The sequence below is a fragment of the Mesoplodon bidens genome, assembly GCF_964165515.1.
Source record: "Mesoplodon bidens genome assembly, chromosome: 9".
Lineage (NCBI taxonomy): Eukaryota > Metazoa > Chordata > Mammalia > Artiodactyla > Ziphiidae > Mesoplodon > Mesoplodon bidens.
This window is the reverse complement of record NC_138166.1, coordinates 73784943-73797180: the sequence shown is the minus strand read 5'-3', so window position 1 is coordinate 73797180 and position 12238 is coordinate 73784943. Positions and strand designations below refer to the sequence as shown.

At 36.2% G+C, this 12238-nt stretch overlaps 1 protein-coding gene across 2 annotated transcripts in view; it reads right to left on the bottom strand.

Moving 5' to 3' along the window:
- The window catches only part of MET (MET proto-oncogene, receptor tyrosine kinase), a 129051-nt gene that overhangs the window by 30098 nt on the left and 86715 nt on the right, over window positions 1-12238 (bottom strand). For both annotated transcript variants that reach the window (XM_081244452.1, XM_081244453.1), the window contains 6 exons: window positions 11353-11513; window positions 9531-9633; window positions 9283-9419; window positions 8444-8605; window positions 7580-7679; window positions 3874-4092 (listed from right to left, as the gene is read on the bottom strand). In XM_081244452.1, the coding sequence (XP_081100578.1) occupies window positions 3874-4092; window positions 7580-7679; window positions 8444-8605; window positions 9283-9419; window positions 9531-9633; window positions 11353-11513 (882 nt within the window). The remainder of the gene's footprint in view (window positions 1-3873; window positions 4093-7579; window positions 7680-8443; window positions 8606-9282; window positions 9420-9530; window positions 9634-11352; window positions 11514-12238) is intronic.

Here is a 12238-nt window from a genome sequence, read left to right as displayed (position 1 = left end):
ATATGGTTTTTTTCCCCCACAGAATGCATATTAAAGTGTGTAGCACAGGGAAATATAGTTGACCCCTGAATAACGTGGGGGGTTAGGGGCACTGACCCCCGTATAGTTGAAAATCCACGTATAACTTCACAGTCAGCCCTCTGTATCTGAGATTCTGTAACCACAGATTCAACCAACCATGGATCATGTAGGACTGTAGTATGTATTTATTGAAAAAAATCCGCATATAGTGGACCTGAGCAGTTCAAATCTGTGTTGTTCAAGGGTCAACTGTACTAGTTTATGAGCACCATCAGTAAGAATAGGTCTTGACACTGGACCAAATGACCTCTAAGAAAAGAGCCCTTCATTTCTACCCTGTCTGGAGACAGAACTGGCCTCACGGTGGTTGTGAATGGGTTTGGGCCTACAATTGCAGGTATCTTAGTCAGAAGTGGGAGGAAGACAAAACTCTAGCTGGCTCTGGGCAGCAGGTAGACTGAGTTAGCTCAGAACTACTCTCCCTTCTAGATCCTTCTGATGCCCAGACACTGACACAGGCCTCTAACTGAGCTCTCAATCTTTGATCTTATGCTCCTAGTATCGTAGCCTGAGTCCCTGTTCCCTGACTTAGATGATCTTCCTGCTGCTTTTCCTGTTTTAGCCAGCTTCTCCAAACTGGACTTCTGAAGCATCTCTATTACCATGTATATCTATATGCTCCAGAATAAGATGAAGCCCCAGGGCAGTGTCAGGCAGTCCTAGTTCCAGCATTAAATACTGTGCTTCTCTAGCTTCCATAAAATATGATCATGAACAAAAAGTCATATAAGAAAATTAGGAAAAAATTCAGGGTTTCTTTCAACAGAATTGACTTTTAGATATTTTTAAAGAGTTTAGAGCTATTTCACTTAAAGGATTGTATAGCTATCCATGTACCGTATGATTGAAAATTTCTCTATTATGAAAGGTATTTTGGTATACATGAAATGAAAGTTAATATGAAAGCCTTTGTAATGTAGTGGAAAGAAGACCAAATTTGGAATCAAGAAATTTGAGTGTGAGCCCTAGTTATGCTGTTTGCTCCCTACATGACCCAAAACAAATTACCTAATCTTTCTAAACCTCTGTTTACTTATCTATAAATGGGGATGATTATCACTGACCTCCCAACCTCACAAGTCCACATGAGTCTCAAATGAAACAACATATGTCAAAGTATTGTTTAACTAAAATTCCACACAAATGTGAGCTGTTGTTGACATGAACACCATACCTTAATGTGCACTCCTAAAGAGATGTCTACTTCTTTTTTTTCCCATAAATTTGTTTGTTTATTTCTTATTTTTGGTGGCATTGGGTCTTCGTTGCTGTGCACAGGCTTTTCTCTAGTTGCGGTGAGAGGGGGCTACTCTTCGTTGTGATGCATGGGCTTCTCATTGCGGTGGCTTCTCTTGTTGTGGAGCATGGGCTCTAGGTGCAGGGGCTTCAGTAGTTGTGGCTCGTGGGCTCTAGAGCGCAGCCTCAGTAGTTGTGGTGCACAGGCTTAATTGCTCCGTGGAATGTGGGATCTTCCCGGACCAGGGCTCGAATCCGTGTCCTCTGAATTGGCAGGCAGATTCTTAAGCACTGCACCACCAGGGAAGTCCCTAGATGTCTACTTCTGATGACCACTGTCCACAGCTGGTGCCTAAGCCTTGGATATAAACTACCTCCCACATTAATGGGGTTTCTGATTAGTCCTGAGGAATGACTGATCCCTGATCTCTATTATGTTCTCTTGATCCAAACTTGGCTGACCCTCTTGGCCATGGTGTAATCATTACACCAACTATTGACTAAGCCAATTCTCACAACTAGGGCTGGAAACTATCACAGTCTCTTTTTAGCCAAGGAATTCTTGTATGCATGGCTGCTTGAGGAGCACGAACTCTTCCTGGCAACAAGAAGCAAATCTCACTCTAAACACAATTCTCTCCATAGTGCTTTCACTGATGGAACACAAACATACTTCACATTCATGTTTTGAATGGTAACTGAACAAGCACAACATGAAATAAAATGACACCCTTTCTTTTGATAAAAAACAGTTCACTGCTTGTCCAGAAGAGGCTTTTTCTTTTTTCTTTTCTCTTGCTTTATGTTTCTTTGTTTCTGCCCTCAGAGAGGCAGAGGTTTTAATGTGATCAACTTGAGAAATTGACAAAGGGTTAAACTGCTGTCACACAAAGATTCTCTTCTACTAGATTTCCTCTTACACATACGTAAAATGGAATATGGGAGAAGACTGAATCATGACACCAAAATAGTCCCCCAAAACTGTTCCTTTTTTCCCCAGATTGCCACTCTGTGACATGACAGGTGCTAGACCCTTGTTAGAGAAAAGAGTCAATCTGTATATAGGCAAGAAAAGAAAGTCTCTTGTGTCTGTTTCCGGAGGCCTCTTGGGCCAGGTTGGGAACAGCACTGAAAGGCTGAGGATGATGTCAAATCATACTTTTCTTGGTCCAACAATTTTGTAGGACATTGAATAATGGGTATGTAATTTACAGAAAAAGGAGTTTTCTCCTCCATATAAGGCTGCTTGAAAGGGTAGATAAAGAACCATTCTTCTCTAATCCTTCCATCATAGATACAGGAAGAGAAAAATAGAGTTTATCTGGGTGTAAAAATATTTGCAAATAAACCTTTGTTTTCATCAAGAAAAATCCAATGGAATCTTTCAAATGGCAAACACAGTAATTGTTGAAAGCAAAAGGTCACACTAGATTAATTTTATTGAAAAAAAAAGAAGTGATAAAAGCTCTTTCTCCCTTTCTAAAACTAATTAAAGAAGCAGATGAAAGAACTCTGCTATGGTAAACATGCTGTTCGTTGAAGCAGGCTTCCATTCAATTTCCCCCTGGGCTTGCTTAATTATTGTACAAAACACAATTGCGAGGTTAGTAAACTTGTATGAGTACCAACGTGTGCATGGGTTTGGCTGTAGATAAAATCTTGTTGAAAAAGCAGGAAAATTTTAGTAGAAACATATTCTTACTTAGATGGAGATGGTCTTTGGGAATTTATATTACATCTAAACAAGGACTATTGTATTACTTTGTGTTTGTTCATATTTGCATTCAGGTTATCTTTCGGGGGGAAAATTCTGCATGCCTAAAACATCATGTTGAAGCATAAATATTTTGTTGTTTCTAGAGACTGGGGCTACAGATAACTAAAGTTTTGATCATTTTGCCTCTTTTATTACTATTTGAAGTAAAAGTGACTGAAGCAACATAAAAGAGTTGTATTCTAGTCTTTGTTCTGCCACGATCTGATCACTTGTCAAACCACTTAACCTCTCTGGGTTTTAGTACTCTTTGTTTGCAACAGGCTGGGTTAGAAAAGATGATCTGTTCCTGTCCAATCAAATTATATTTAGAGGCTAATATATTTCTGAGGTAGAGGAAATCCAGCTCCATTTATAAAACAGCTTAGAGATAACCACACCCAGGTACAAAATTCCAAATTAGAAGGAAGTACAGAACTACAATTGATGCGTTTACTTTCATGACTCTTACCTTTTATCTTATAATGAGCACATTTAGGTGTCCAGGCAAATATATAACGTTGGCAGAATAATACGTCATAGGCAACTTTAATGGATTTGTGTCTCACATTTACTATTTTTTAATATATACACAAGAAAGAGTTTTTAAATGCTTCATTAAAAAGCAGTTCATGATTATACATACCTTTTAGTCTTATGTCAAAAAGATTTGTTTCTCAGAGCTTAGATATTTGCCGATGTAGTAGAAGATAAAGACCAAGTACAACAATTTTATTCACATAGCTATGAAGTCAATTAGGTGCAAGTTGATGATTTAAGAGATGATTTTAAGCATTTCTTACCTTAATTTTCAGTACATTTTCATTGCCTATTGAGATCATCACTGGCTTTTCAAAAGGCTTAAACACAGGATTATGTACATAAATGAGATCAAAGTATTTGGAATGGATCCCATCTAACATAAAAAAGGCTTTGGTTTTCAGGGGGAGTTGTAGGTTCAGCTGTTGTAGTGAAGGAGTTGTACAGCAGATTATCTCCGAATTAGAGCGATGCTGACATGCCTATAGTAAAACACAATTATCCACTGTAAACAAAACATAGCTTGACAACATCAATAGCAACTTTCACATTTCACTGTTTCAAACAATCAATTGAAAATGTACAATTTTGAAAAAAATCTCCATTTAACTTCCTAATGTTGAAGAACACATTTCTGGAAACATGACAGATGTGATTCTCTAAACAACACGGTCTTTTTTTTTTTTTTTAACATCTTTATTGGACTATAATTGCTCTACAATGGTGAGTTAGTTTCTGCTTTATAACGAAGTGACTCAGCTATATGTATACATATATCTCCATATCCCCTCCCTTTTGAGCCTCCCTCCCACCCTCCCTATCCCACCCCTCTAGGTGATCACAAAGCATCGAGCTGATCTCTCTGTGCTATGCAGCAGCTTCCCACGAGCTATCTATTTTACATTTGGTAGCGTATACAGGTCATCTTATTAGTGTGTTTTAAGCTAGTAATTACTGAGTGCCAAGTCCTGTGCAAAACACTTTAGTACAAGGTTGGTCTCATTTAATTCTCACAATAATCCTATGAGGTAGGTGCTACGATTACACACATAATTACAGATGAAGAAACTGAGCTTTTCGAGCTGATGTCATCAGACCAGGTCACACAGCTCCAAGTGGCAAAGCAGGGAACATAAATCCTAGGCCACTGACCCTAAAATTCACATAACTCCCACACTGGATGGCTTCTTGCTCACTTTGTATTCTCTACTGATAAATCTTTTCCTATGCTATTTTACAAAGGCTCTGTTATTATTATTTCATGCCCTTTCATCTCTCATTTCAAATCTTCCCCTTTGTAATTCTGATTTATAGAAGTTTGGAAAATGTGGTTTCCTCTTGATTGTGCTTAGACTAAACCACCAACACAAAGTGGCACGTTTAAGGTTAAATGGTTGCAATTTTCCCCCAAGGAAAAGACAAACAAGCAACAACATCCCTCATATTTCCTTTTCTTTGACAAGTAGAGTTGGAGATAAAACAATTACTTATGCCCACAATAGAAAAAGGACTCAGGATATACATAAAAAGCACAAACAAAATTGGATATTTGATATTTTCTTTTAAAAATAATTTTAAAAATTATCCTACATTAAAAATATGTGCTATAAGCAGATAAAGAAAACTGATACATAGATATAATATGAATAAAATATTACTTAGTTTTGTATCAAATCCATACTATAATGCTAAAAGCTATTTATTCTATCATCTTGAAAAAAAGGAAATGAACAATTTTACTGCTATTACGGTAATTCTCTACGTAACAAGAAATCTGAAAACTATACAATAAACTGCTGGTTTCTGGGACATAATGCATATTAACAAATTAATATGCATTTTGTTAAGAAGGTGATTAGTATTTTTATTTTAAAATATTTGAGTTTGTTAGGCTTAAAGATTATTGTGGCTGAATTGGTATATCTAAGTCAAACCTGACCAAGAGTTTTTCTCTGTTAAATAATGAATGGGTTCAATTCATCATGGTCAGCTTCAAATTCTATAAGAAGCAGGGAACATGGAAGGAACACACGTCTCTTTAAGAGGTTTTTTACAAACAATAGTCAAATAGACCCACTGAATTTTTCATTCCTGTCCAATTTGAATACATTGTTCTATTGTACTAATATGTTTGTGGCTAAAATAAGAGAAGTTTACATTTCCAGATATGTAAACAGATAAGATTTAAATCTTCTACCATTGTTTGAATCTTCCTTGGCACATCTAGGAGGTTTTAATAACTATTTGATTACAAATGAATGAATGATGCCACATGTCATCATAATGCTGGTGAGGGAGAAGGAAGAAAACTTAGCCATTATTTCAATAACGCAGGCTCGGTGTGAATTAGATAAACTAATAATTTCTCAGATTTCTACTTTAAAAAGTCACATGCCAACACCAAAGAGGGTTACTGCTATTTTTATAGGTTAATGAAAAATTGCTATGCCTGGCTGTGGAGAACCGATGTCCTTTAAATTAATAGTGGCGGTATTCTAACTTTGTTTGTGGCCATGTGCGGGGATTGGTTTCAAAGCTCTCTACTTCATACGGTGACTCCCTGGAGTACAATCTCTCAGGAATATTATAAAAATCTAATAATACTCTTTAGAGGTGATGCAATGTGGCTGATTGAGAAGGTCAAGAAAAATCTCATTTGAGATGACCTTATTGTTTGGTGATTTGGCTTGACATTTTTAGCCCCAAATTGGTTTTTGTAATTAAAGCACACTGTGGTCTTAGCCTTCACAAAATATTGGATGGGAATCTAAAAGGAAGTGCTGTAATTCAATCTATTGCCTCCCCAGTCAAGCCCCTGTTTGAGAGGGAGCACTTAGAACTTTCATTCTAAGTTGCTTGTACAAGTCCAACTAGATTATGGATATTTTATGTCAAAGAAAAACAACAAAAATATGAAATCTTTGTAAATAACTCCAAACTTCCTAAGGTCTGAAGTAAAACTACCATTTTAATGTGATGTCCCAAAATTGTTAGAGCACAAAATAGGTCAATCACTTTTAAGGAGGAATTCAGTTAAATTCTGATTGACCTTGCAAATAAAAGAAAAAAGGTGGAGAAATACCAAACAACATACACAATCTAGGACATAAATATTCTAATGCTCTTTCTCATTATTTGATAACATGCTAACCAAGGCACAAGAGGAATGGTAAGAAGCAGGGATGTGTAAGAAAACACTATACCACTTAGGAAGACAAGGATGCTGTGGCAAGATTAGAGGCTTTACCCAAGGGTTTTATTAAAGCAAAAGGGTTGATGTTCTATGGGATATTAAAAAGGGGGGGATAGGGAAATGCAATGGCCTGAATGATTGCATCCTTTCCAAATTCATATGTTGGAAGCCTAATCCCCAGTGTGATGGCATTTGGAGACGTGGCCTTTGGGAGGTAGGTAGGTCATGAGAATGAAGTTCTCATGATGGAGTTAGTGCCCTCATAAGAAGAGACACAAGAGATCTTGCTGCCTCTTTCTTTCACCTCCATGTGGGGATACAATGAGAAGATAATCATCTGCAAACCATGAGGCAGGCCCTCCCCAGACAGCCAGATCTGCTGGCACCCTGGTCTTGGACTTCCCAGCCTTCAGAACTGTGAGAAATAAATGTTTGTTGTGTAAGCCACCCAGTCTATGGTATTTTTGTTATAGCAGCCTGAACTAAGACAGGGAATGATGTGGTTTGCCCTTGTACTGACTGTCTTTAAAAAACACTGCCTCAAGTTGATAATCATTATTTGTGTCTAAATATTGTGTGTGTGTGTGTGTTTTATAATGTTAGCCTGAGACTAGATAATTTTAGCTGTTGAATAGAAAATACTATTTGACCTATGCTGCAAGGAAGATAACTAGCAAACATTAAAGGCAAAACTGAAATGTCTCTGCTACCCTGAAAGCTGGTGGTAGAAGCAGAGATGCTGAGCTCTAAGCACAACTATCACTCAGAGGACTTACCACTGTAAAGTTCCTTCCTGCTTCGTGCACATTTATTACCATCCTCAGGATACTAACTGAATTCAGGTTTTTTCCAACACCTGTTATTGTGCTCCCACCACTGGCAAAATAAAATAGAAAAATAGCAATATTGAGAGGTTCTTTCTCTATCAAGTATTTTAAGAGAGAAATTAAATTAAATCACATGTAGTGACTGCAAGTTATAGCCACAGCCAAAGTCAAATGAAAGTTCAGTGGTAGTTTTTCTTTGGCAATAACTTATTTAACTTGAAAGTGTTTTAAAAATTCATATTTCACAAGCTGAAGAAATGCATTTGTCTTTTTATTTAGAAAATATGCAAAAGAAATATTTTTCCTGTCTGAAAAAAATACAAAGGAAAAATGAACTTAACTGTTGTTGCTAGACTGATAGAATTAACAGAAACAAGGCAGACTGAATTGGGTCCAATGAGATATTGTTTCAGAGGGAGTCTGGTAGAGGGAAAAGCTGTGTGTAAAGTAGGCAGGGCAAAAATACACTGAAGAATGAAGAGAAAAAGGTGATTCCACTTTTACGCACTAAGGTTAGTATAGAATTAAAATGTACATAATATAAGTGCATAAATATCAAAACTATGATGTCCAGTTAAACTGTTTTAATGAAATCTATTTAGAATAGGATAAAATGGCATGAACTAGCACTGATAAGGTCAAATTGTACTCAGAGCCTGAATGTAGTTTTCACTCCCGAATTGGAAAGGTAGCGTTCAAAAAAAATGCAACAGTATCAAATCCAGAGATAAAACTGTCTTCCTTTTGACTATTCAACAGCCAGTCATCCTCACGTTCATTATTTTCTTATACCCATCAGAAGCTTTTACTTACCTAACAAAAGATTTGGTGGGATGTATTTCATAGACAATGGGGTCTTCCCGGTAAATGAAGCTGTTCATCTCTCGGTTGGCTAAGTCAATTTTCAATTTAATAGGAAACTCAGTTGGAGTGCTTTGGGCTGGTGTATAACATTCGAGAATACTATCTGAAACACTGAACAAAAAAATTAAGAAAATGGACCTTTGCTATTAGAGACACACATGTATTAGAATTATATACATAAATCAAAAGGGTAACAGTCAGTGGCTCCTAAATGGGAATTTCCTGATGTGGTCTAGAAAAAAACTCTTTCTAATCTAGAAATTGTAGTCAATTTACAATTGAGTGGATCCCAAACTTAGGCCATCCTTGACTTAGAAATATTTGGGATTTTATGCAATTTTAAAGTATCCTTTTGGCACTTGATTAAACTGAGCTCTCCCAAATCTAAGAAGCAGAAACATAACTTCCTAACCCAATCTCCCTCATGCTTCTCACCTCTCCAAAGTGATTTGATCTAATTGTAAATCTTGATGGAAATGTTTATCTTAATTTATTGTCAATTACCAGAATCTCACAGCTTATAGCATAGGTGGGATACTAAGCATAACAATAAAGAAGGTGGACGGGAAGACAAAATTTAAAAGTGGAATTAATAAACCATAAGGGAAGGGTAGAAAAACCAGCAAAAAGGAGTAGATGGATTTGGGAAGGAGAAAGTTTTGTAAGATGGAGAGTAAATAATAAACATCTTGATTTTTTGCCACGAAAGAAGAACAATCTTTTCTTGATTTGTTAGGTATACATATTAATCCGTCTTGACTGATGCAACAAAAAATAAACTACAACACCTTTTTAAAGTACATGTTTTTCCACCAATTGAAATGTGTCTAGAATTTCCACTGTTTAGGTGCTTTCCAGTTAATGTAAGTAAAGTGCCACCAGTTTTAGGACCATAACTTGGAGAAATACTTTTTATTATAGGATCCTGAATGAGAGATAGAAACAAAACAAAATAATTTGTTAATTTTATAACTCTAAGTAGATTAAGTAGTAATTAAATATCCTAGTTCATGAGAAAATTAATGCCTAGACTTACCACATAGGAAAATGTACTATAATGTACGGTCCCTCGACTGTTTGAAATAACTATGGACATATTGAAATGTTCATTCATTGCAGGACCAACTGTGCATTTCAACCTGAAAAAACAAAGTTTTATATGTTATAAATCCAAAGGCATTTTCTGGGTTGGCTGTTTTATATTATGGGCCATTATCTCTAAACAGTGAGCTGACCACTCTAAATAGCAAGAAGAGTTTACAGGTAAGCATTAGAATTGAAAATTGTATAATTCTGTTTCTGTACTATTATGCTAAACTTTATATTGACTGTCTTGTATTATTCATACAGACAAAACAGGATATGTTAAACCTCATCAATGCAGACCTCACCAATTGAAAAGTTCATAATAATCTAATAATATACAATTATAGGCATAATGTTTGGCATACTTAAGGTGGAGAAATGGTGTTTCAGCATATGAAACAATGGGCTGATTACAACTAAGCAGAATCTCTTTAAATTATGTCAAAAGATACATTTCTGTGGTTATACGTGTTTATTTAAGTTACTTAAAAATGATGAAATTGTGATAGGCTTTCCACAGAATTATTTTTGAATTAATAATCTTATTATAATCCTAAAAAGTATAAATATAATTTGTTTTATTAAATAACTTTTTTTTGAATTTTATTTTATTTATTTTTTTATATAGCAGATTCTTATTAGTTATCCATTTTATACATATTAGTGTATACATGTCAAACCCAATCTCCCAATTCATCCCACCATCACCAGCTCCCCTGCCACTTTCCCCCGCTTGGTGTCCATACATTTGTTCTCTACATCTGTGTCTCTATTTCTGCCCTGCAAACAAAAGAGGATGAATTATGTTTCACTTTTACAGGCTCTAATTTACAATGCAATGAGCAAGAACTTACAAGGGGGATTTCTAGAATGAATTTGTTTTGCCATTAAGCTAAACAAGTGTGACATTAATTGATGTTTTGGCCTCTGTAAAATGAGTAGATTTAGATCTTCGTATAACCCTGAAAGGAATTCTACTAGGTATAAAATAACCACTTGAAAGAATAGGTTCAACTATAAAACTTTAAATGTTTGGTTGTTGTTACTACATAACTAAAAATTTCTGGGTTCTCTGTTCATTATGGGATTCCGATCTTATAGAAGTTACATGTAGAATACAGTAGAACAGGAACAGGTCTTACCCTCTGGATTACCTCTGCTAATCTACACTCCACCTTTCTGAACTTCCGTTACCATCTTTGTAAAATAGGGATAACATTGCTATTTCCCAAGATTTGGGAATGGTTATATGAGATACACTCCCTCCATTACAGTGCCAATAAATATCAGGTAAATATAAATTTAAACTCATCATAAACAACAAGTCTCAAAAGTGTGATTCAGCTGCTTCATTACATTTCTGAGGTTTAGAAAGTGAATTTAGAAGAGAGGGTCCATATTGAGCTGTTTTCTGATTTTTATAGAAAAAGCTGTTTGAAACTCTCTTTATTTGAAGACTTTAAAGATGGAACGACCCCAAACAGAGCTATTCTTTCAAATCTACTCAATTTCTCAAGAGTTGTTACAAAAATGCTTGAAAAACTCCCAGATGCTAGATTCTTCTTTTCTTCACCTGAGTAATGTCACCTTTCTTCTTCCGTAATCCTGGTGAGTAAACAGTTTTAAAAACAAAACAAATCCGCAAGAGGAGTGATGGGCCAAGACCCTTTTTAACTCAAGAGATAGACATTTGGGGTGAGTTTTACAAGATTCATTCAAAGACAAAACCCGTTTTCCAAGTACACCCTGGCCAAGCGATTTCATGTCCTTACATGTTTATCGTGCTCTCACTTAAGGTCAAGGTGCAGCTCTCATTTCCAAGGAGAACTTTGGTTTTCTTCAAGTCAAATTTATTATTCCTCTTGAATCCAAAGTCCCAGCCACATATGGTCAGCGTTGTCCCTCCTTCAAGGGGGGCACTAGTTGGGAAAACCTATGAGGACAATATAGAACTTTAAAAAACCCAGTATATTATTATCTTTCATAGGTGTGGAAAACAAACAAACAAACAAAATATGTATACTCAAAGAGTCTGAAATCCTTCCCTTCTCCCATTATCTGAAAAAAATGAATTTTCACTATAGGAAAAAGGGTCACAAATTTCAGAGAATCTGGAACAAACATTAAAACTATCTGACAGGCTGATGAAGCAAGCTGTTTTCAGGAGATCCAGAGATGGGAGAGAGAGCAGATTCAGCCTGGGTGGGGATGAAGGGCCTTCTTGTGCGTAGACACACTTTGGGCCCAGACTTTTACATGCCTATAACCCCTTCATGGGCCTTCAGATTGAACTCTGATCAAAACTCCTTTACAGGCCCTAGAAGCCAAGCCCTAATATATGCCTTGCTCTGTATGCCAGCTGCATGTGTGCTACATTCATGTTGCTATGGTATTCCCCACCCAGAGGAGAAAGTCACACAGTAAAAATACCTCTTTCTGCACCTGGTGTTTTCATAGCTGCATTTATCAGCTATCATAATACCAACCACATATATGATATTCAATACATATCTGCCATTCATTCATTCACTCACTATAAATCATCTACTGCAGGCAACAGGTATCAACAAATGAATAAGTGAACCTATTCCTTTATACTTAATTCACATTTATTACTAATCTGCCACTTTTATTTTTTCTTTAAATATGGTCACTATT